The sequence below is a fragment of the Sphaerodactylus townsendi genome, linkage group LG05, assembly GCF_021028975.2.
Source record: "Sphaerodactylus townsendi isolate TG3544 linkage group LG05, MPM_Stown_v2.3, whole genome shotgun sequence".
NCBI classification, from domain to species: Eukaryota; Metazoa; Chordata; class Lepidosauria; order Squamata; family Sphaerodactylidae; genus Sphaerodactylus; species Sphaerodactylus townsendi.
Genome location: NC_059429.1, coordinates 12,227,648 through 12,253,578, shown reverse-complemented (window position 1 = coordinate 12,253,578; position 25,931 = coordinate 12,227,648). Strand labels below are relative to the sequence as shown.

At 47.8% G+C, this 25,931-nt stretch overlaps 1 protein-coding gene across 1 annotated transcript; it reads right to left on the bottom strand.

Moving 5' to 3' along the window:
* Positions 1-627: 627 nt before the first annotated feature.
* On the bottom strand, positions 628-7,252 carry UBA52 (ubiquitin A-52 residue ribosomal protein fusion product 1). The gene is made up of 4 exons (XM_048497629.1): positions 7,099-7,252; positions 4,712-4,798; positions 3,300-3,402; positions 628-860 (listed from the first exon to the last, which is right to left on the bottom strand). The coding sequence occupies exons 1-4, from the start codon at positions 7,199-7,201 to the stop codon at positions 767-769; spliced, it is 387 nt and encodes a 128-aa protein (XP_048353586.1). The 5' UTR covers positions 7,202-7,252; the 3' UTR covers positions 628-766.
* Between the last annotated feature and the right edge of the window lie 18,679 nt (positions 7,253-25,931).

The following is a 25,931-nucleotide window of genomic DNA, read 5'->3' as shown; positions in this document are numbered from 1 at the left end:
GGGACTAATTAGGGGCCATTCCCCCCTTGGGAACGGGTAGTCGGGGTGGTGCCATGCAGAGGCGGGATCCAGCAGGTTCTCACAGGTTCCCGAGTAGGTTACTAATTATTTGTGTGTGCCGAGAGGGGGCTACTAAATGGTGATTTTGCCCAGTGATTTTTGCCTTAGTTACGCCCCTCCTCTCAGCAGTAGCGCGCAGAACTTGAAGCAGTCTAGCAGGAGGTGCACCGGCGTGCGTGGCAGCCTGCGCCTGCGTGCATTCGTTTTCCGCCCAAGGACAGCTGCGCCCTTGCCACAGCCCCACCCCGTCCCATTGGCGCTACGCCACAGTTTGAATCCCACCACCATGGGAACCTGTTACTAATTTTTTTGGATCCCACCACTGGTGCCATGTGACATGTCATGTGACGTGGGGCAGCTTCAGTTCTGACAACAGAAATCTAAATGCTTCTTCCTGATGCTGTTTCTTCATAAAGATCTCATCTGAACACAGAGTCCCGTTGCTGAATAGTCCAGGACAGAAAAGTGTGGCGGCGGAGCGGTGACGCTCCACAAAAACCAGAGATCCCTTTGACAGGACAAGGCCGCATTAGAAACAAAACAAACTAAACCAGGTGACACAAATTGTTTGGTGCGTGAACTAGTTTTATTCAATCAAGCGGGAAAGGCCATGCGCCACGAGAGGAGGAAACGGAATGTTTTGCCTCCAGAGGACTGAAACCAGATGGGGAAAAGGAAGCGTCCGTTCCGTAAACCTTCCCACTCTTTACTTGACCTTCTTCTTTGGGCGCAGGTTGTTGGTGTGGCCGCACTTCTTCTTGCGGCAGTTCACGGCCCGGGGGTGCAGGCGGGCATAGCATCTGAAAGGGAAGGAAGGGGTAGTTTGACACACGACCGGCAAAGGATCCTTTCTACAAGACACTGAGCCACCAAGGGACACGGTACAAATTGCCTCCTGGGTTGAAAAGGCCTCAGTGACCCATTTTAGAACTGAAATGGTCACAGCCTGGAGGGAGAACCAGCACGAATTCTCTGCCAAGGATCATCTAGGAGCCCTATCACCTGTCTTGGACGGAGATGCTGTGGGCAAAGAACAAAGTATATGCTTTGCCAAATCTTATACCTCCTCATCCTAATACAGTGGAACCTTGGTTTTCATTGCCTTTGGTTTTCATTGGTTTCGGTTTTCCTCAATTTTTTCAGTGAAAAATTTGTCTCGGTTTTCATCGATTTGCAGTAAGGTGCAGGGGTTTGTGGAGAAAAATTACCCGGACAAAGCTGTTGCAGGTCGTGTCTGCAACTCATTTAATGACAATGTCTTGCCCCATTTCAGACAAATCTTAAAGAGGCGTCAGAAACAGACCTTTTTGGACAGCTTTTGGTGCGACATTGGTCCACTGGCTCTGAAGCCGGTCCTAGTGTTATTGTTTGTTACTGTATGTTTTTTGGAGTGCCGAGAACGGATTAATTGGATATACATTGATTCCTATGAAAAAGTTTGCCTCAGTATTCATCGGTTTCGGTTTTCATCGATTCTTTTCGGATGGATTACCTACCAAAACTGAGGTTCCACTGTATTTTTATAAAGGGAATATGCGACAAGATGGGGTTGAAAACAGACTAGGCTGCAAGGGTCCTTTGGATGCCCATCAAATGGCCATCGTTTATTATTAGGTTTTACAGGTTAAGTTTCTTCGCTTCTCGGCGTTTTGGCTAAGATCAAGTGTAGTAGTAATTGTGACTATGTTTGATGTTTTTACGCTGTGTGTGAAAGCCACCCTGAGTCAGGCTTAGGATGGGAAGGGCAGGATATAAATATAATAAAACTAAACTTTTCCTGGGAATCTGCAGAGTGGCTGCCAGGCAGAGCAGGCCAAGGGTCTGACTCTTTTCATAAGCATAAGCATTTTATTGTCATTGTGCACGCACAACGAAATTAACAGCAGCATTCCTCGATGCACACAATTTCAGACTCATACATCATCCTCACTTTCCCCTTCCTCCACCCATCCCTGCACAGCCCCAAATACATCAATATGAAGCAGCGGAGTTTAGCATAGCCACAGCTCTAGAGTAGAAGCTGTCTCTAAGCCTCTTTGTCCTAGTTCTGAGGGCCCTGTATCGTCTGCCAGATGGTAACAGTTTAAAAAGAGAGTGTGCTGGATGAGACGGGTCCCTCAGAATATTTTGGGTCATTTTATTTAGGCTTCGGGAATTATAGATTTCTTCCAAGGAGGGAAGAGGGCAGCCGATAATCCTTTGTGCAGTAGTGATCACCCTTTGGAGCGCCTTCCTATTCGCCACTGTGCAACTGGAGAACCATACACAGATGCAGTAGGTTAGAGGACACTCTCTATAGCACAGCAAAGTGAGGAAACCAGAAGTTTTCCATCCAGTTGTTGCTTCCTTAAAAGTCTCAGAAAGTACAGTCTTTGCTGGGCTTTCTTAACCACCGCGGCAGTCTGTACGCCCCAGGTCAAGTCCTCTTTAATCATAACGCCCAGAAATTTAAAACTAGCCACCTGACTCTTAACAGGGCACCCTCAACCATCAGCTTTACCAGCACCCTCCTGTGATCTGGTAAGCTGAGACCACCAGCATGCACAACAGGTGCTCTGCTGCCGCTTTTCCTGTCCCACAGACATGAGGCAACAGGATTTGAGAGCCCAGCTATCCTCCCATAGGGTCTGGGCCCGTTCGCAGCCTTGGAGCTGCATATCTAAAGGACCGTCTCTCCCTGTATCGCCCCTCTAGGCCCCTCCGCTCCTCGGAGGCGGACCTGCTGGTGATCCCTGGCCCTAAAGCGATCCGGCTGGCCTCTACAAGGGCCAGGGCTTTTACAGTCCTGGCCCCTACCTGGTGGAACAGGCTCCCAGGTGAGATCAGGGCCCTGCGGGACATACAGAGTTTCCGCAGGGCCTGTAAAACAGACCTGCACCGCCAGGTGTTTGGCCAGCCGGGGTAACATCGATATCCTGCTATATAGTGAACATCTGACCTCCCGTGGGCACAAGAAAGGGGAAGGGGGGAGTTGAAGCCGTCTGCCACTTATATGTGGCTCTTTTAATTATGGGCAGTGATTGTTTTAACTGATTTTAATGTATGATTGATGTTGGACACCGCCCTGAGCCCTTCGGGGAAGGGCGGTATATACATTCGAAAAATAAATAAAATAAGTCTCTATCAACCTGGTGCTGCCCTATGCGGCATTTGTGCTGCTTCATCCCCCTGGATCACAGGGGATACATTATCCTGACCTGCCCGTTTCCTCCCCCTCCCCTCATGGTGGCAGTGCATACTTGCGACAGATCATCTTGTCACAGTTGTACTTCTGGGCGAGCTGGCGTAGGGAAGGTTCGATGATTCCTCCGCGGAGGCGCAGCACCAAGTGGAGGGTGGATTCTGAGAGAGAGGAGAAAAGGTTCGTGAGAGCAGAAGGTGCTGGGAAAGCTGGAGCATAAATCTCACAGGACAATCATGCAAGGGAAGTTCAGATCCCCCCCCCCCAAATTCACATGCTTTACAGCTCAGGGATGTTGTGCCTCTGGATGGGGTTAAAGGTGGGTAAACGCAGTCTGGAAAGGTTGGTGATTTGCCCTATGGCAGGGGTAGGGAACCTGCGGCTCCCCAGATGTTCAGGAACTACAATTCCCATCAGCCTCTGTCAGCATGGCCAATTGGCCATGATGGTAGGGGCTGATGGGAATTGTAGTTCCTGAACATCTGGAGAGCCGCAGGTTCCCTACCCCTGCCCTATGGGATCCCGTACAGCAGCTTGCTCCTTGCTCTGAAGGATAGGCCACTACTGTAGGAAATGATACTGTTTGTGCACACTGTTGCATTTCCTCTAATGGCTCCAACTGCTGAAACACCTCATAAGTATCAACACTCCTGCGAGGTAGGCCATGATTAGAAGAAGAGTTGGGATTTACATCCCCCCTTTCTCTCCTGCAAGGAGACTCGAAGGGGCTTCCAAACTCCTTTCCCTTCCCCTCTCACAACAAACACCCCGTGAGGTAGGTGGGGCTGAGAGAGCTCAGAAGAACTGTGACTAACCCAAGGTCACCCAGCTGGCGTGTGTTAAGAGTGTACAGCCTAATCTGAATTCCCCAGATAAGCCTCCACAGCTCAGGCGGCAGAGCGGGGAATCAAACCCAGTTCCTCCAGATTAGAATGCACCTGCTCTTAACCACTACACCACTGCTGCTCAAGCTATTATCATTTTCAAGGTAACTTCGCAATAGCCAGCAACTTTACAAGTACAGATAAAACAATCATAGTGACTGAACGTAGCAACATTTACAGAGACAAAATCCTCAGTGCCTCTCCAAGGCAGATCCTAGCAAACAGGCCCCAGATAGGAGTACACCTGCTCTTAACCACTACACCACTGCTGACCCCACCCCCAGTATTACTGATGGTGGAGTTTATAAAGGAGGACCTGCCTGGTTCATAATGCTCAGATTAGCTAGCTGTGTCTGATCACCCACTACCCCACCTATACACAAACTGCTTTGGTCATGTGTGAACCCAATTCAGGTGAGATGCTCTCTTTGGCAACTGGACCTTGCCTCTCCCTCTTCATCAGGGTGTGCCTCTGAGATCTCCCCCGCCACCTACTGGCAAGGACAATGCACAAAGGAAATGAGAAACCAAATGCCAGTGGGCGACCTGGCTACAATAACGTGCCCTGCCCCTTATATCTGGGTACCTTTCTGGATGTTGTAGTCGGACAGCGTGCGACCATCTTCCAGCTGCTTCCCTGCAAAGATCAGACGTTGCTGGTCGGGAGGGATACCTGCCAAGCAAATGAGCATAGATGTTGGGATAAACATTCTCTGACTATGCAAATACTGCTAGTGCTTTTCTTGTTTATGTGCATTTACCATTAGAATTAAATGTTCCCCTAGAGCAGGGGTAGGGAACCTTTAACACTTAAAGAGCCATTTGGACCTGTTTTCCACAGGAAAAGAAACACTGGGAGCCGCAAATAATTTTTGACTTTTAAAATAAAGATAACACTGGATATATTGGGGTTTTTTACCTTTTACTCTGCTCATTCTGAGAAGCGCATGGATGCGGCAAGGATGGGACCAGCGGCTCGGCCTTGCCAGCCACCGGGAAAGCGCCTGCCCCGCTCCAACGGGGCAGGCGAGAGGGAAAGCCCGCAGCGCGGCCCAGCCAGCCGCGGGCAGTTGGTCCGCCCGCCCTGCTGCCTGCAGGGTGGGCAAGGATGGGGCCAGCGGCTCAGCTTGTGGAGCCACAGTGCAAGGGCAGAAGAGCCGCATGCAGCTCTCGAGCCACAGGTTCCCTACCCCTGCCCTAGAGGCAGGCAGAGAATCCAGAGCGTCCTGTGACCCTCATGAGTGGTTCCTAGACATTTGCAATGACCCAGTATTCTCTCTCTTGCACTGGGGCAGCCAGTTATTTGGTATCTGCACTTTCTTGACATCAAGAAAAAATAGTTTTTATACCCCATGGTCTCAAGGCAGATTAAGAAGAGTAGAAGAAGAGTTTGGATTTATATCCCCCCTTTCTCTCCTGCAGGAGACTCAAAGGGGCTGACAATTTCCATGCCCTTCCCCCCTCACAACAAACACCCTGTGAGGTGGGTGGGGCTGAGAGAGCTCTGAAAAGCTGTGACTAGCCCAATGTCACCCAGCTGGCGTGTGTGGGAGTGCACAGGCTAATCTGAATTCCTCAGATAAGACTCCACAACTCAAGCGGCAGAGCTGGGAATCAAACCCGGTTCCTCCAGATCAGAGTTACAATAACATTCATACAGATTACAATAACATTCTCTTCCTCTCCCTACAACAGGCACCTTCGGAAGCAGGTGAGACCGCGAGAGTTCTGACAGAACTGTGACTAGCCAAGGGGTCTGCAACCTGCCAATTGGCCATGCTGACAGGGACTGATGGGAATTGTACTCCATGAACATCTGAAGAGCCGCAGGTTGCAGACCCCTGGACTAGCTCACTCAGCAGGCTTCTTGTCGAGAAGGGAATCAAACCTGGTTCTCCAGATTACAGGCTGGTGCTCTTTACCACAACATCAGACTGGCCTGAGGAACAAATCTGGGGTAGATGACAACTCTCTCCCTCAAGCAGACTACCAGTTCTCCTCCACTCCTTGTGCCTCTGGAGTTTGAAGTTGGGGGAAAGCAGTTTCCCAATGGGCTACATTTAGCTCAGCTGCCAATCTCTAGGTCCAGAACTTGGGGAGGGGGAAAAAATCCTGACACAGGCCAGTCCAAGGTAGCAGCTGTGCTTCAAGAGTCTAAGCAGCATTGATCGCAACAGTACGTTTCCTTTGCATTTACTCTCAAACCTAAACGCCAGAAAAGGGGGGTGGTCAAGCTGAGCTAAACTTCTGCACTGGAGAATTGTTGTCTTAATCCTCAGTTACAATGCAAACAATGGAATCATAGCTATGGAAGGACCCGCACATCTAGTTCCTGCTCAGCACAGAATCAGCCTAAGTGCCCTTGACAGTGTATGTTCAGCAACTACTCTAAGGCTCATTCCGCACATGCAGAATAATGCACTTTCAAACTGCTTTCAGTGCTCTTTGAAGCTGTGCGGAATAGGAAAATCTACTTGCAAACAGTTCTGAAAGTGGTTTGAAAACGCATTATTTTGCGTGTGCGGAAGGGGCCATAGACTGTGAAAGCAAGCTCACAACCTCCCCAGGGAATCAATTCCACTGACGGTCTTTCCCATAATACTATGGAAGGGGATCGAGGAGACGCTACTTCACAGAGCTGACAGAATTCACTGCCATAAAATGTAGTGACTGTGCTTAGACTTTTCAAAATGCATTTGACAAATGCACTGATGTAAATTTCAATAGTCAAGATAAGTAAACAGGTTTTTGAACACTACTTGCTGGGAGAGGACTTTGGCCCTTGTGACCTTTTCAGGAGATGCCCGATTGTCCAATGTGTAAAAGAGAACAGATTGTGGTTGTGATCTAGCAGTGCTCAAGGATTTAAAACGCTATACCTATCAGTCACACCACCCTGTTTCTGTGCCACAGATGCTTCCTTCCCCTGCCCACTTTTGAGCAAAATTATTGATGGACTGCGGCAATGCTCACCTTCCTTATCCTGAATTTTTGCTTTTACATTCTCAATTGTGTCACTGGGTTCCACCTCAAGGGTGATCGTTTTCCCAGTCAGGGTTTTCACAAAAATCTGCATGGTGTCGGCCGAGTATCACCTGGCAGCGGGGGGAAAAAGACAGTCAGAACAACAACCTGTTAGGATTCAGAACACAGACATCCGACTTCAATGCTCCACTCAGCCAGACGACTTAGTTTTTCTCCCCAAGTGGCGATGAGCTACCATGCGATGTTGACAGATAAAGACTGCCAGGAAAGAAACAAGCGACTGCCTAGCATTTTGAGCACCTGGGGAAAAGTGGTAGTTATTACAAGCACTACTGCTAAATTTTACATGAGACAGTTGTGATGGAATTGTACTGTAAATCTAGCAGCATCACACCTACATGTTAAAAGGGTCTTTGATAGCCGGATGGAGAAACTACAAAGGCCATGGAAACTCACCCACGGCAGGAAGCTAGCCAAAAAGGAGCTTCAAAGACTTTGGGGGACCGCATGGTAGGGGGGGGGGAAGTTTTCTTGGACAGTAAAGGTCAAAGACCAGGGTGACTCTATCATGGGCTAGGCTAAGAGAAGCATCTCTTGCCTGGAGGTCCCAACAGAACCATAAGAATGTATTCAGCTGAGAAATCTCTGTAACTGCTTTTATGTTTCATTTCTTCGATTTCTGTTTTTCAATAAATCTCTGAGAACTCAGCTGGCCTGGAGTATTTGGAGGGGAAAGAACCCGGGGTTGTGGTGAGATAAGCGTGGCTCTCCCAAGCTTGATCTCAGCCTCAATCATGGCGCCGATTGGGGGGTGGGGGCATGACAAATGATTGATGGGGACAACCCCCGCCTTCTGCCCCACCGTAGCTACAGACTTACTTACCTACCTACCTACCTCCCACCCCCACCCCCCAATGCATATAAAAGGGCAACTGGAAGCTCCTGAAGACAAAACAAGCAGAGGAAGAGAAAGGCGTCGTGGACTGGGAAAGAAGGAGGGGGAGAAGAAGCGTCCTAACTAAGTCCAATGGAGCTGAGACGAAAATAGGTGTAAATACGTAGCTCCACAGGCCTCCCTCCTCTTCTTCCCTGGCTTCCCAAAGTCCAATTGTTCTCTACCCACCCGCTACTGCAAGCTCCTTCCAGCCTCCTGCTGAATGGAAGAGTGGAATGGCTCCTGGTGGGAAGTGGAAGAGGCACCCTGCTTCCTGCTTCCCCTGCGCTGATCTCTCCTCTCCGTCGCCTCCGCTGACAAGCCACAGTTGTCTCCTGGCCTCCTAGAAGCAATCAAGCTGCATCGTCGGGGTGGTATTATCACGTTGTTAAAGGTCCTCCTCAGAGGAAACCAGAGGTACATACTGTAGTACAAACTTCCGTCCTAAATTAGAAGGCAGTAGAGGAGTTGTGGCTGATGGTCCCAGGACGCTGATAGATCTCCTATGATTATGGAGGTGCTCACCTCTCATGATTCTTGGTAGATTACATATCACAGCCTGAAGGACATCACAAATTGCCACGCCTCCCAAGTTTTTCATGTCCTGCGTCTGCCTCCTACTGCAGCAGCAGCCAGCCCTCAACAGCAGTTTCCTGCCCTACCCAAAGTCCCCAAACCTTTGCAAAATAGTAAAATAAAGTTCACTGTCCCTCGACCTGCTGGAGGTCGGACTAAAAACTATGGAACAAATTCCTACACAAACATTGTAAAATGTTTCACTACCCCAGCCTTCACAGTCTATTTGTTGAAAGACCAAAGCATTTATTTCTATTTATCATTTCATTTATTGATTTTTATACTGGCCCCATCCCTAAGGGTTCTGTAATGTCAAGTACAGGGTGGGCTCCAACATGGTTTTGTTCCTCTGCATAGTATAGAACTTTCCCACGAAACATCTCCATCTAATCCCAGGATCAGTAAAACATCTGGTTCCCAGGAAGTCAGATAGGGGTTGCAATGGGACGGGCACAGCCATATTGATGCCATACTGGAGCAGTGAGGTTGAAATAGGAAAGCCTGAGAGCAACATAAGGGAGTAGCTGAGAGAGGAGTGGGGGGGCTGAAACAGGCATGGTGGCCAGAATCTATGAGATTTGGGGTGCCATCATCAAGTGTAATCCAGTAATTCTAATGGAGCTGTCTGAATAGTTCTTCCTCCTCCTTCTGAGCCTCAGCCTGCAACATATTTGTCTAACACGCCATACCACAGTTCTGAGTAAATGTTTTTCCCAGTAGCCTGCCATTTCAAATTCTAGTTTCAAAATCTCCTGCCTCACTGTATGAATAATTATGTGGCACACTGTACAACTAGTGGACTTAGGGGGAATTTAAAATTTTAAAATACTTCCTGCTCCCATTCTCAGGCTTCTAGCTTCCAAATCAGCCAAGATATGTTCATGTCATTTCACTTAACATACTTAATTCAGATGTTTAGAAGTACTTAAGGTCTTAGGAGCAAAGGAAAGCCCACATCAGAGAATACCTGAAATTCTCCTATATATTATTTAGATTTATTCTAAGCCCTATACCCATCCAGGCATGGGCAATGGGAAAGTTTAGTACAAAATCCCACAGAAACCAACCCTAAAGGTTCTGTGGCACCCAAATCATTCCTGTAGCTGGACTTGAACAGAAGCCCCAAATGGCCACCAACTTAAAGCCACGGAGACTAAATACTCCCAAGTCCACTTGGGAAGCTGGAGCTGGCAACCTTTGCAGCATCAGGAGCGAGATGGCCCAAAGCTGCAAATCTTGAATGATTCATTCCCATGAAATTGTATATTGTAAGCATCCTCCCTCCCATGTTTACTGAAAAGTTTCCAAAGATCCTTTTAAAGTCACACCAAAGTATGTTCAGGCATCTGCTAATCTCTTTATATAGAAAGAAAATAGCAAGATCAGCAGCAGGAACCATTGAAGAACACACAGCGGAAGCAGCAGCCTTGCGGTGAACGTTTTGGGCATTTGTGTTACTAGGCCCTGTTTGCTAGGATCTGCCTTGGAGAAGCACTGTGGATTTTATCTCTGCAAATGTTGCTAAGTTCAGTCACTATGATTGTTTTACCTGTACTTTGTGCAAGTTGTTGGCCATGGGTTACCTTGAAATGATATAGCTTGAGTAGCAGTGGTAGTGGCAGAGCAGGCATTCTAATCTGGGAGGAACTGGTTTGATCTCCTGGGCCTTTGGGTTAAGCCTGAGCTGTGGGAGGCTTATCTAAATCTGAATAGTCTAAGCACTCCCACACACGCCAGCTAGTGACCGTGGCTAGTCAAGGTTTTGAGCCTTCCTCCTCTAGCCCCACCCACCTCACAGGGTGTTTGTTGTGAGGGGGGAAGAGCAAGGAGACTAAAGCCCCTTTGAGTCTCCTACAGGAGAGAAAGGGGGGATATAAATCCAAACTCTTCTCTTCTTCTTGAATGTTTTCTTTTTGACGCCAGCTGGCCAAGCTACAGAGGGGCTGACATTTATTGGTTCTTAAACATATCTCCCTGAATGGAGAAGATAGTTTAACCAGGGTTCTTGCAACTTGTGTTTATGTAATTTCATGCTGTATAAGCCAAGGAAAGAATAAGAGTGGCTCTCAAAGCATCTGAGTAAAATGCTCAAGGAGCACACTCTGTCAGCTCTCACACCTCTAAACGTAACATCCTCTAATTTCCCAAAACATAAAGACACTGCCTCCAGACATGTATTGAGTGGCTTATCCCCAGTGGGGGAAACTCCCCCTCCCCTTCCGCTTTCTCCACAAAGAATTGCTGGGTCCCATGCAGAACAAAGCTTTCCCCTCCCCCTGTACACCTGCCTCTGAAATATATATGATTTTTCTTACACAATTAAAGCCTCCTCCTTTGATAACAGGCTGATGCAATTCTTGTCTCTTGGGAACCCGAGCGGCATCCACCTCCCTAGCTTTATCAGCTAGTGGAGCAAGTCTAAACACTGCCCTGAGCCTGGGAGATGGTGATAGAATGCAGGTTAACTGGTGTCTTCCAGAAGCAGGACTTAGTTCCCATCATCCCCTGCCAACATCATGCTGGCAGGGGATGATGGGAACTGTAGTCCATAACATCTGGAGGGCCGCGAGTTTGATACCTGTGGCATAGAAGTTTAATAAATAAATACATAAATACATAAATAAAAATAATAAACTCAATGGACTGGTGTCGCCTCTGACTCTAATCAACAAGGCAACTTGCCAATTAATTGCTTTTATTAGTTATCGCCTCTTTATTAGTCTCTGTAAACTTGTAGCAGTACAAAAATATTTCTTCTTTGATTTTTGCATCTCATGAGATTACTTCAGAGGGAGGGGGTGCTCACACTTCCCCAGACACAAATGCTGTCATTCTGTAATTGAACTCAAGTAAAGGAACAGTTAATACAGAACCGAGCTGCCGCGAGTAACGAGGACTCCACGTGGGACTAAAAAAAACGGGCAAAGAACACGGACACTCTTTGCAGTGCTGTAACAGAAGACGGGGGTTGTCAAACAAGGGTCTACATGGAACAGAAAGCAATCTGATTGTTAAAACCGGTGAGCAGCAGTCAGTCAAGGTGAATGCTCGGATGCACAGTGACACCTTCTTTAGTTATAGTGTGAATCGCTAGAGAACAGGAGCGCGGGACAAAACATTTACTTCTACACCGAGTTCGAGGAAGCAGCTGTGGAAATGACGGAGCCCTTACACCGTGTGAAGCAGGCCTGTATGGAATTGGGATCACACCTCGACTAAAGCAACAGAGGTCTTTGGAAATAACCGACGGGGCAAGGGCACTGTGTGAACAGGAGTTTCATGCTGAACAGAGGCGGAAGCTGGGGCCACGGGGACACGTAGTCACATGCCCCCGGATGTAAAAGCCACGCTGGTCACGCGATGGGGGAATGAGGAGAATCACTTCCCACACCCCTCCCCTCGGGCCCACCCCACCAGGCTGCTCCATTAGCTGGTGGAGCCTCCGCTGGCCAAAGGAACAGCCTGGTGGGGCGGGACCAAGGGACGCCCGGCAGCGGCCCAGCCAGGTTAAGGTAAATAGGGCGCGAGGGTCAGAGCAGGTAGTGTGGAAACATGGCAGCCTCTGGCCTGGAAACATGGCTTGTTGGAAAGGGGGCATGAGCAGCTGCTGCTTCTAAATAATTTAGCTAACAGTGAGGCAGAGCCAGGGGGACGTCTGCATGATGAGTCATCTGTTCTCACTTAGTCTCTTTAGGAAGGGGCTTTCTAACCATTTCCTGCTGTTTAGCTGGGGGCTACAAATTTGAGAGACTGGCTTTGTACATCCTGCCCAAGATAACGTATGGACCAGGACACAGCGAACGGGAGAGGGCGGGCTGCGTAATTTGTCGCTGGTCTGAAGGGCTCCGTGCTCGAACTTACAGCGAGAGTAGCGGCTGTTGTCGTGGCGCCCCTTCAGTAGCAATGAAGCGCATACAGCCGGCCAACCTCTGCAATCATACGTTCGCCATCGTACAACGCGTTCTCTATGTTTTAACGGCTTATTTGGCATGTGAGGGATCTGTGCCATCAGGGAGATGACAGTCCATGTGTGCCCCGACCCCACGCTGGACTCCTGCCTTCCGGGCACGTAAAGAAATCGGCCAAGAGCGACACCCCCCCATTGCCAGAAAACGGGGTAAAGTTTGCAGTCCTGATGGTGGGCAAGCGCCAGTCGATGACAAGTTGAGCCTCTACCACCTAAGTCCGCTCCTCGCTGCTGCCGCCATCTGTGACGCTTCCGTCCGCTCACCGCTGGCGAAGCCGAGGGGAGCCCTGGGAGGTCTTCGAAGTCGTGGCTCATGGTAGGGGAGATGATGTCGGGGCTGGTGTCGCAGGATTCAGTGCTCTGCTCCGAGGTAGCGATGGTCGTGGCGGTGCTTTTGGGGATGGGGTCGAAGTCGTCATCTTCCAGGATCGGAGATTCGTGGATATCTACGAAGAGGAAGGGAGAGGCAACCGGAGACACGGGACTCGTTTCACCTCCTTGCATGCATCCGCCTACTGAATGAAACACGGCAGGCATTTCTGATTGCTTTTTTTTTTTGCAGTCAAGTTGTGTCAGGTATGGCTGAACCATATCCCATTATGGGTTTTCTCAAGGCATAGAGACCAATAGAGTGTGGTTTGCCATTGCCTCCTCTGCATAGCTGCAATTCCCTTATACCGACTCGGAAATGGCCAAGTTTCAGCCAATTTTTTGTGGTAAAATTAGGGTTTAGCCCATTTATATCTGGTCGGCTTATACTCTCAGTACAGTGGGTGGCGTAACTCCATGGGTATGGGTGCCAGAGGGTGGTGCACTCGGAGAGCCCTCTGTGGGCGCCACACACACAGGTTTGGCTGCGTGAAGTGGCGAAACCACCCCCCACACACACATCATCTAGGCTGGCCTGCCACTGAGCACGATGTGTGTACATCAGCAGTAATCAAGGGAGGACTCCGGCCAGGGCCTAGTGCCTTCCGTGTTCCAGGTGGCTGCTGCCCGAGGGGGGCGAGAGGAGGCAAAGATGCTAGAGAGGCATAGAGGAAGCTGTGGGACTTGCTGGGAGGCTATTAGAGTAGGCTGCCCTTGCTTGAGCAGGTGGGGTGGAGGAAGAGGGAGCCAGCCATTTTTTTCGCTAAACTAAAACCTCAACATTCAGGTTTATTTATTTATTTATTTATTTATTTTATTCGATTTTTTGAGTAATTTCATCCTCGCTAGAGGGCTCTAAGCTGTGTACAGTATTTAAAACAGTGTAATTAAATAACATTTAAAAAAGCAGCTATAAACTCCCAATACATTTCTCAGTTTAAAGCTCCAAGATTAAATTTAGATAAAAATTCAAGATACAAAGATATCATAAGTTCATAAAGTGGCTGCCCAAATTGGCCTTTAATATTGTCAAAAAACCTCCCCCCTCCCTAAGGCTGGAGAGGGGGGCATGGCGTAGTCTCAATGATGAAGTTGTAGCCCAGATGTTCGAGGGCACGGGTGACGTGGGCACCCATTTGGCGTTGGTCCTCCAAAGTCCAAGTGGAACAGCTCATCGCCTCCTGCAGGCCCCTTCCTGAACTCCCCTAAGGATCCCAGAGGGCCCGGACCAGCCTGGGAGGAAGTTACGCTGCCCACCAGGCCAGGGCCAGGGCAGTCAAAGGTCCTGGCCTCAAGCGTGGGAGGCCAGCCACAGATTGCCGAGGGGCCAGGGACTACTCCAGTAGATTGGCCTCCGCTGGGATCAAGAGGCTCTAGGGACGTATGGGTGTCAGATGGCCCTCAAGGTTAAATTGTTGAGTTTGGCACTTTGCAAATAAAATGAGTGGGGTTTGCTGTAATTTAAACTCGGTCTCAAAAAAGACCGGCCATCACTGCTCCCAGTATATAATGCACCTTCCTTTGATGTGGGCTTTTCCCTCAATGATCCCTCTTCTATTGTTCATGGATTTCCAAACCATTCAGGAGTTTAACTGCTTTTATAAATAAGCCATGCTTAAAAGTCACTTTATTTATTTTGTTTGGTACAGCACCTTGAGGACGATTGCTGTATAGATGGGTACTGCTATGTCACTAAATCACAGAATGGTTCAAACTATGGCTCTCCAGATGTCTATGTGGACTACAATTCCCATGAGCCCTACCACTTGGCTATGCTGGCAGTGGGGGTTGATGGGAATTCCAGTCCTATGAACACCTGGAGGGCCATAGCCTGGAAGACCCCTGCTCTGGCATATAACGTTTCAAAGTTAAGAATTACTTCCTTTCAGTGCATTCATTTTAATGCTGGTTCTGCACTGGGAGAAAATGCCATTTGCCACGCTGTAGCCCACTGCACCCAATTCGAGAGAGAGAGTCCCCTAAGATTCTTCACAATGCTAACACTTAGTTTTTGCAATTCTGTGTCCACTTGGTACTGCCCAACTTGGCTGTAACTGCTGCTTGACTCCCCCGTCCGGAAAACACAAATAATGTCATTGAGATAGCACTCCAGCCCAAATCCTCTGATCCCTTGCCCGTGACCCTATGTTTCCTCCACTCCCTTCCTGGGATCTGTCTTCCATTTTATTCCCACTCCTCTCCTTCTGGCTGTTCTCAGGTACAACAAGAGAATGTAGGTTCTGTGGGGCACAGAAAGGGTGTCTTTGCCAATGTTTAATCCACCTCCCCACTCTTTGGAGTCAGCCCTATAAATTCACATAACAAAAAATAAGGAAGGAAAGATCTTGGATTTGTCACATATTTTGTCATAAGTGAGAAGGATTGACAGATCACCTGATGCTCACACTAGCAGGCCCTTCTGCGTATTCCCACTTGTCATTTGACTAGCTCAGGGGTCTGTAACCTGCGGCTTTCCAGATGTTAATGGACTACACCCATTCCCAGCCACCGTCATTTGATCATGGACTACTAATTCGCTGTGGATTATACTGCAGTTTTCCAGATGTTCTTCAAATGGATCTACAATTCCCAATCAGCCATTATTCACATGCTGGCAGGGTGATGGGATTTATCAGAATCCATGAACATCTGAGTATTTTAGGTTGCTGGACTCCTCAGGACTAGCTTTTAATCGAGCATGAAACAAACTCATCCCTCTTATTTTTAAGCAACTGCTGTTTACTCCAGAGTTCTAGGTTTACCTCTGTCCAAGTCTGTACTAACGCTTCTTGGCCTTCAATGCTAAAGATTAAGTGGAGATACCACATGCACATGTCTGAAAACAGCACAGACATCTCCATCAGCCTCCCCAGTGTAGTGACTAAGAATTAGAACTGCAGCCAAGGCTACACTGGGGGGGCTTAAAACAGCTTTATTCCTAGGCGTGTATTGTGGTCATGCCAGGTCACACCATCCTAATGCCACTGAGGGGCCTTTTGGCAGTTCCCACAAGAAATGGAGAAGCCATTCTATGCAAATCCGAGATTGCAAATGCCTCCTAATAACTAGGTGCCTCACAGGGCCAGCAAGCAGGAAGAAGGCCATTACTACATCCTGCAGGGTGAGTCTCTGAGCAGCACCCAGGTGGGCACTCAAGTAGTAGCAGAGAGCTGGACTGACACCTAATGGGCTCAATGCAGTCCCAGCTGGTTTGTTCTGTTCTTAAGCTTCCTTTGTTATGACATTTTGTTAAGCTTCCTCAGCTCCCCTCGGGCTACTGCATTTAGGGATTATCACTGTATCCAATTGTTAAAATTGTGCTCCAGTCTCAGGAGTCTCAAAGTAGGAAGTAGGACACCCATGCAGAAAGTCTGCACCTACTTTCAGGATAGTTTCAGTTGGGCCCAGGCTAAAAGGCAGAGCTAAGCTTGGACCTATGGAGCACCCTGTTAATTCAACAACAACGCTTTGGGTCTGAGGCTCTTGAAACGAAAGCTCCAAATGATAAAACAATACTTGTGGTACAGGTAAATTACTTTAGTCCAATTTCCTGCAGTGGGGTATATATTTATTTATAGGAGCAGCAGTGGCGTAGTGGCTAAGAGCAGGTGGCTAAGAACAGGTGTAGTAATTTGATCTGCAGGAACAGGGTTTGATTCCCCAGCTCTGCCAGCTTGAGCTGGGTGGGAGGCTTGTATCTGGGGACATTCCAGGAGATTAGCCCAAATTAATCTGTGCCCCACATGCCAGCCAAGTGACCTTGGGCTAGTCATGCAGCTTTTCGAGTTCTCTCAGCCCCAACCCACCCTTGCTACAGGGTGTTTGTTGTGAGCCAAGGGAAGGAAGGAGATTGTAAGCCCCTTTGAGTCTCTTTCCAGGAGAGAAAGGGGGGATATAAATCCAAACTCTTCTTCTTCTTCTTCTTCTATTTATTTATTATGTTAGAGCACCGCCTCTTCCCTGAGGGGTCAGAGCTAGGGAACAACAAAATACACAGATAGAGTACAAGATAAAATCAATGGATAAATCCAGAATTAATTAAATAAATAGTTACACTCTGTACATATTAAGAACCAAACCCCATTAAAACACAGCCGCTCTAGGCACCAAACACAACAGGATGGTAAACTCCACTACTAAATCCCCCCTAAGAGGGGAGGGACGGTAGGATTCACTGGATGTTATAAAGGAGGGGGGCTACTTCAAATGCCTGGCCTCCCAAAGGTCTGGTGGAACAGCTCAGATCTTTCTGGCAGGCTCCCATGGAACCTATTAAGACCGCGATGGGGTCTGGATAGCTGAGGGAGGGAGCTGCCTTCCACTGGGCAGGGGCTAGGAAGTTGTAAAGTGCAATTTGGCCTCAAGTGGGAGGCTAGCCGTGATATATGCCTTTTTTTAGGTAGACTTCTTTGGTTGCAGACAGCGTTTTCTTCCCTCTCAAACTGATTCTGTCCACAGTTCCCACGGTTCCAGAAGCGGTGAAAGAGCAAAGATCTCCCCTGCCTGCAATCTGAGAAATGCGGGCAGTCCAGCATCCCTCTCCACTCCCATCGGGAAGGGCTCCACCCACTCCCACAGGCAATTCTGAGAGAGATCACTCCGATGGGAGGATCTTTTTTGAAAACAAATGTTAATGCTAGTGTTTCATTGCTACTGGAATGGAACATTACAACAGTTTAAAAAGTATAAAAGCCTGAGAACAAGGCAGCAATCACTATAGCGATCTTAAGTGACCTGGAAGTGGGGGGAGGGGGGGCTGTAAATGGTGCATTAATGCAAAGAAAGAGGGGGTGGACTTCCTTGCACGTAGCCAGAGAAATGTGGGGTGTCCCCACTGCAGAAGAGGCATATTCGGGGTAAAGCTCAAAAGCTCGTACTACAAACAATGAATTAATTTGTTGATCTCTAAGTGCTGCTGGACTGGAACCTAATCAAGGAACTCCCAAAGCATGTGGAAAAACGGAACTTTGAAACTACCTCCAAAAAAGGTCTTCAAAAGGCCTGAGCGTGCTTTAGAAGGCTGTGGAAAGCAGCTCAAAGCTCCTTAAAGGAAAAAATGGACTGGGCAAAGGGTCTAAGGAGCCTCCACTGAAAAAAGAAACTTGGGGAATGGGATTTCCAAATGGTGATTTTTCTACTCCACAATTCTCCCAGGCCTCCAATGTGTGACCACTAAGCGTAAAGCAACACTTGGCGTCAGGGACTAAGATTCTCATACAAGATTCAGGAACAGAATTGGAGAGAACATACAGTATGCTCGTACTCACTGCTAAAGGCCTCTGGATACTGTTTTGCTAGCTTCCCTTTCAGCGTCCTGCAAGAAACAGAAAGCAAACTGTGAACAGGATGAAAGTCATGGGAAGGCAACAACACATTAAGCTATAAAAGCACCTATTTCCATACTTCATTCAAAGTGGTCCTGTTAGGCTGTGGAAACCACAGGGCCGAATCCGCTGCCCAAGAATCTCAGCGGCAGATATACAGGTTGGTCTCCAAGTGCTCCTGGACCCCTCAGGAGCCAGGTGAAGGGCCAAGCAGAGGGTCCTGTAGCCAAGGGGCAGGTGACCCACCAACCTGATTCTGCGGAAGATGCTGTCCAGGTCTTTCTTCATCTCCACCAGCGTCCGGGTGTGGTGGAGGAAGCGTTCGTTCATCTGCTGCATCCTCACGCAGGACAAGTTGTTGAAGTTAAGCAGCATTTCATTGGTCTTTTCAAACCGGTCAAGCCTGGGCAGGAAGGCAAACCGTTTTTATTGTGGGGGCTCAAAAATATACATGTGAACCTCCTCTATTCTTGCTTCTTGGGCTTGAGGACCCATTCTTGGGAGACAACACAGAAGCAGGGCAAAGGGAAAGCTAAGCTCTTTCTCTCTTTTGAAGGATCTCAAGTCAGCTTTCTGCTCAAAGAGGGGAAAGACTACTCCCTTGTGGGTATCTCTGTGGTCAAGTTTCTGGCTGGGAATGCAGCCTTCCCAGGGTTCAAAAGAAAGTAAGGACTTCCTCCACTGACCAGAACTCCCTAAGCCAGTGATGGCGAACCTATGGCACGGGTGCCAGAGGTGGCACACAAAGCCCTCTCTTTGGGCACGTGCAAACAGAGTCAACTCCCCCCCCCATCCTGGGCCGCTGGGATCGATTATTAGCATTAATAATAATATTATTAGCATTATTAGCATTAATAATAATAGGTAACCCTGTTAAGCGCTGTTAAACCCCACTGATTTTCATGCGAAGAACTAAAGTGTGATCCTTTACCTGGGAGTAAGCTCAGTTGCTGGCAATGGGGCTTGCTTTTGAGCAAACCCTCCCAGGTGATTCACCCGTTGGAAGAGTTGCACGGTTGCTTCAAAGCAAAGCCACTACCACCAAACTTACTCCTGAGTAACGCACGTCTCGGAGCCAACTGTTTTTTCTGAACTAAAACCTCAGTACTCAGGTTAAATTGCCGTGTTGGCACTTTGCGATAAATAAGTGGTTTTTGGGTTGCAATTTGGGCACTTGGTCTTGAAAAGGTTCGCCATCACTGCCCTAAGCTCTTAAATTTCTACCCTGCCCTATCTTAGCCAAAGACTGGGCTCAGGATGGCTTAAAACCCATCAAGTCAACATTCACAATTCAAAGTACAAACGTATTTATTTATTTATTTATTTATTTATTTATTATTTTGATTTTTATACCGCCTTATAATACAATAAAACAGTTTTAAAACTGTTAAGAAAATAAACAATTGACATTATACATATGCAAAAAATTACGCTCCATCATTCTCCGTTCTATGCCCAAACAGCAATACAATCTGACAATTCCAGCTACATCAAGTGCAGCTCATCCAACCTCTAAGCTCAGTTCAATAATAAAAGGGAGGGGAGCGGAGGGAAATTACAAAAGAAGAAGAAGAAAAGAGTTTGGATTTATACCACACCTTTCTCTCCTGTAAGGACTCAAGGTGGCTTACAAACCCCTTTCCCTTCCTCTCCCCACAACAAACCCTTTGTGAGGCAGGTGGGGCTGAGAGAGTTCTGAAGAACTGTGACTAGCCCAAGGTCGCCCAGCAGGAATGTAGGAGTGCTGAAACACACCTGGTTCACCAGATAAGCCTCTGCCACTCAGGTGGAGGAGTGGGGAATCAAACCCGGTTCTCCAGATTAGAACCCACCTGCTGTTAACCATTACACAAGACCAAAGGGGAGGAGAGGAACGAAGGGAAGGAGTAGGTAAGGGGGAAGAAAGACATTTTGAAAAAGAGGGTCGAGGGGGAAAGTTGGTAGAACCAACCGCCTCAACCACATGCTCTGCTCTCACCTGGAAAGAGACTGTCATTTCACAATCCTGTCCAGCTCCTCTTGGGCCACAAAAGCTGGACCTTTGCCACTCATTCCCTACTTCAGCCAGCTTAAGGTACATTCAAGCCTTGGGCAAACTATCACACAACAGGTACTCTAGCCTTGGACAAGCCATCACTCACATGTTCTTTTGAGCCAGGATGATAGCATTCACATCTTCTGAGTTCACCATGCTGAGCACCCGGCTGCAGAAAACACCAGAGGCAGAAGGCTCCATCTTACTGCAAAGGGAGAAACACAGACAAAAGAAGGCTGAGAGACAGCAGGAGGTAGGGGTTAGCAATACACAAGACAACCCGGTTCAAATACCCATACCAACATGAACATGATACTGAGCCATAGCAGTCTTTCTGTCTCTCCCTTTGCTTTATCTACCTCCTAAGGTTGTTGTGAAAATAACATGGGGGAAGGGGAGCCATAGACACCATTCTGGACTTTGTGAAGAAAGGGGGAGGATAAAAATCTAACTTGAACAGTTAAGCAGGTGAGACAACAAAGTTGTCTTCCTACACTAGCACAATTTTGCAAGAGACAGGAGGTGCTATGTTCTGATAACAAACCTCGCCCAATACTTTGTCGAAATGAGCCCAGCTGCTGCAGAAGGTAAGAAAAAATACCCAACCCAACTGTATCGCTACCGATCAGACTCCGAAAGAAACCAGGATTATCCAAAACATTTGACTTTGTTTTGCAGTCACCCTACGGTTGCCAGTTCCAGGTTGGGAACTTCCTGGAGTTTTGTGGGTGGAGCCTGATGAAGGGGAGGATTTTAGGGAGAGACCTCAGCAGGGTATAATGCTGTAGGGTCCATTCTTTGAAGGTACCATGTTTTCCAGGGAAACCGATCTCTGCCACTTGGAGATTGGCCTACTCACTATCAGCCCACCACTGGCATCACCACCAACCACCTAGGAAAGGCCACACCCCCACTAAGTGGGGGCTCTGTGAAATGCCCCACCCTCACACCAACTTTGGGCCCACTGACACAGCAGGTCTAGCCCCGCCCCTCGCCCAACAGGCCCCGCCCCTTGCGATCGCACCTGAGCGAATCTCCCCGGCCACGGCTCACATGCCGCGTGCTCAAGGGAGGCGGCGGCGCGCACGCGAACGCGCGGGAGAGCGCGCCCTTCTTTCACCGCCGGAGAGACAGCGCAAGAAGTAGCTCTCCGGCCATAGACACAGCGGAGCCACGCTCGCTTCCGGGTTGGCGCTGGTCACGTGGGACGTGACCTCGTGCGTAAGTGCGTCGCGTCGAGTTGGGCGGGTTTCCTTGGAAACGCGGCGCCTTTCGCGTTCCTCAGGCCACGCCCTCTTAGAATCAGGGGGCGGGGAATGAGTCGCAGAAAGGTCTCTGGGCTTGTGCTGAGTGTGTTTTTTTTGCCATCAGGGAAGGCGGAGCTCAGGGACAGCGTCTCCTTGCTCGTGCCTCTGGGCGTGCGAAGAGGGTTTTTTCAACCTCAAGGCAGCAGAGTCCAAAGTCTGTCTTTGGGCATGCATTTTTCCTGAGAGACACCATAGCAGCAACCACCAGCTTTTCAAGGGTTCTATGGAGTCCACATTTTTTATACAGGTTTAGCTCCCTACGGAGATAAAAGAAGTGAGATAATGGAGCATCTGCGGATGTGCAGAGTTCATTTCCATTTGTCAATCAAAGACAACTGCAACTAGCCATTCCAGTCAAAAACACACATGAACTAGTAAAAAACACACATGAACTAGTCAAAAACTCAATCAGGCTCCCTTCACCACCATGGGACCCTTGAACAAAAGAGTGTTTCTGGGCACGTTCAGAATAGGTATCCAGTTGGCAGAGGTGCCGCAAGCATCTTTCTCATGCGCAGTGAAAGAGATGCCCTTGCAGCTCAGATTCATAGAAAGCCTAGATATAGTTGGAAGGGATCTCCAAGGTCTTCTAGTCTAACCCTCAATTCATTAGTGACTATGAGGTTTTTATTTAAAAAACAGCTTCCTGTTTCTCATATTAGTGCAGCCAGGTACTCCAAACAAGGCTGATATTTCAGTTTTTCTGGCAAAGTTGCCAGAATTCAGCTGGAGATACACCCTGGTAGTGGTGGGAGGCTATATTTACTGAGTGCTTCATGTATAGGAGCCGTGCCATGCCAGATAGCTTTACAAAAACCTGAAAAATCACCTCTACTTCTCTCAGAATCCTCAAAGCTGTCAAGTGCAGTTGATGTTTTAGGATGAGTAATCAGGACAACAGGGGAAAATAGGATTTCCCCCTCCACTTTTCCAGGTCAAACCATTCAAGTGAACATTGTTTTCCTTAGGCCCGTTCGTGGTCATTCCCCACTTATATATTGAGTAATATGAAGATGACGATTTGGTTTGAAAAGGTTTTTTAGATTTTTGGTTTGAGCATGGTGTTAGGCACATGAAAAAACACATTAAACACATGTAGCTAGAACAGCATGCATAGAATATGTGTGTGTGTATATACTATAGCAGTGATGGCGAACCTTTTCGAGACCGAGTGCCCAAATTGAAACTCCAAACCCACTTACTCATCGCAAAGTGCCAACACGGCAATTTAACCTGAATACTGAGGTTTTAGTTTAGAAAAACGGTTGGCTCCGAGGCATGCATTACTTGGGAGTAAGCTTGATGGTAGTCGGTATTTGTCTTGAAGCAACCGCAGTAACTCTTCCAACAGGTGAATTCCACCACCACCCTAGCAAGCCCCATTTTCAGCAGCAAAACTAGACTACTCCCAGGTAAAGGATCAAGCACTTTAGTTTTTCGCATGAAAATCAGTGGGGTTTAACAGCACTTAACAGGGTTACCCACACTGCCTCCCCTTGTGTCTAGGGACTGACTCCGCATGGGCCAAAGCTCTGTGTGAAAACGGTGTGAAAATGGTGTAAAAGGGTTTAAAACAGTGTAAAAGGGTTTATACTATTTTCACACTGTTTTCACACCGCTGTTTTTGGCCCATGCAGAATCAGCTTAGGTCTTAGGTTTAATGCTAATAATTGAGCCCAGTGGCCCAGGCCAGCCTAGATATGTGTGTGTGTGTGTGGGGGGGCAACTCTGTTTGTGCGTGCCCACAGAGAGGGCTCTGAGTGCCACCTCTGGCACCCGTGCCATAGGTTCGCCATCACTGTACTATAGGTATACATATATGTGTGTATACATACACACACTTACATACATATTATATATACGTGCGTGCGCATGTTTGTGTGTATTGGGAGAGCTAACTGGTAATGTGATATACCAGATTGAGAGACTGTGTTTTAAGTCTCCAGAAGCCTCATAAGAACTTGCATGTTCTGAAAACAGTGAGGATAAATTCCACTGTATGGGTGTAATAGTTTTCTGTACTTGGCATGGTACATCAAAGAGGTTGTTAAATGGTCCAAGATAACTTTGAGTCTTCTTAATGAGAGTGGTACCAAGGATTCCAGGAAGTAACATGTACTACCTTAGGTACTGACAGATAACGATTTCATGTAGAACCATTAGAAAAGAACACAGTGTTTAATTTGCACAAGCTTTTCCCATAAAAGAAGACTTTATATTGCGTGCTTTGCAGTTCAGGTCCTTTGTACCTAATTCCCTTCCTTAAGCAATAAAGCTGTGCTATAACTTCTGTCAGATTCACCCACGGTCTCTTGATTGGATGGGATCCATGGGGTATGCCTGTACCCACAGATTTATCTGGCACGCACCATGCCATCCCATTGGAATCCTCACAGGCCTTGGGATTTGGGGGTTCACCTCACTTTGTTGCCAAAGTAGTTATCAATTTCATCAACCCCCTCCCTGCTTTTGCAAAGCAGAGAAATGAATATTTGACAGCTTTGAAGAAGAAGAAGAGTTTGGATTTATATCCCCCCTTTCTCTCCTGTAGGAGACTCAAAGAGGCTTACAATCTCCTTGCTCTTCCCCCCTCACAACAAACACCCTGTGAGGTGGGTGGGGCTGAGAGAGCTCCGAGAAGCTGTGACTAGCCCAAGGTCACCCAGCTGGCGTGTGTGGGAGTGCACAGGTAAGCCTCCACAGCTTAGGCGGCAGAGCTGGGAATCAAACCGGGTTCCTCCAGATTAGATACACAAGCTCTTAACCTCCTACGCCACTGCTGCTCAAGTTTAAGAGACTTTTAAGAAAACAACAACTGAATGAAAAACTGCTGGTGACCTTGTAACCGCCGTGCCATAGAGAGTGTCCTGACATACTGCATCTGTGCATGGTTCGCCAGTTGCACAGTGGCAGAGAGGAAGGCGCTCCAAAGGGTGATCACCACTGCCCAGAGGATTATTGGCTCCCCTCTCCCCTCTTTGGAAGAACTCTATAATTCCTGCTGCATAAAGAAAGTTCAGAATATTCTGAAAGACCCGTCTCACCCTGCATACTCTCTTTTTGAAATATTACCCTCTGGCAGACGATATAGGGTCATAAAAATAAGGACAACTAGGCTTAGAGACAGCTTCTATTCTAGAGCCGTGGCTATGCTGAACTCCGTGGTGTTGCGTTGACGTGGCCGTGGTTGTGTAGGGATGGCTGGAAGGGGGATTGTGGAAGATGGGGTGTGAGGACTGCAGAAATGTGCATCGGGGGATGTTTGCATTTTCGTTGTGCGTGCACAATGACATTAAAGTTTATCTTATCTTATCTTTTGAAAATCCTCAGATGGAGGATGCATGGGAGTTTTTATGCATATTTCCTAAAACAAGAGGCATTCAGAGGTGGTTAGCCATTGCCTGCCTCCGCATAGCAACTCTGGGCTCCCTTGGGGGTCTTGCCCTGAAAACTCTCTGGCGTCATCATAAGTGGACTGTGATCCTATACAGAATTACTCCAGCCTAAGCCTATTAATTTCAATGGGTTTAGATTGGAGTAACTTTGCATAGGATTGCGCTGTTGTTGCAGAACAAAAGCATGCAATTGGACACAGAAATCTGATCGGAAGTTCTAATAAAATCAGTTTCCATAGATATTTGTTGTAAATTGTTTGGGTTGTTAAAATAATTTTTGCTGTTTATTTATTAGGAGGGGAAGTTTTTAAAAAGTTTTTTTTTTTGGCAGAGAGGAGAAAGCAGCCAATTGGTGCTTCAAATCCATTCATGTGCATTAACTCAGCTATTACAACAACCCGGCAAGAGAAGCCAGTAAGATGACTCCTGCCTCTATTTCAGAGGTGCTTAATTGGTTAAAACATAAAATGCATTTTTATTAAAAAAAATCCAGTAATAAACCCCAAAGAAATGGATCCAGTGCTTCCTGAATGCATTATGAGTGCTGTGTGTTTATCCCCTTTATTAGAATGTTCCAGTTCTAGCAACTGCATTTAGTAGCATAAAGACGATCTTATTTAAAACAAACGCAACCTTTTCTTGAGCTCGCCCTTTGGAAAAAAAAATACAGCAACCCTTTGATGCCCCTTTAAGAATCTGCTGTTGCCAAAGAATTTGAGGGAGGGCTTAGACTGGCAAGCATTGAGAAACAGGCCAACCAGCCAGTCATGTTGGTTCCCTGTGGTCAGCTGAGCAAATGTAGGAAGCTGAAGGGGGCGGGGCTGGGAAAAGACTCATTTCTGGGGCCAGGTGAGTGTTGCCAGCTACCTGGCTCTGGGGGGAGGGGGGGGGGAGAGAATCCAGAGGGGGTTTCT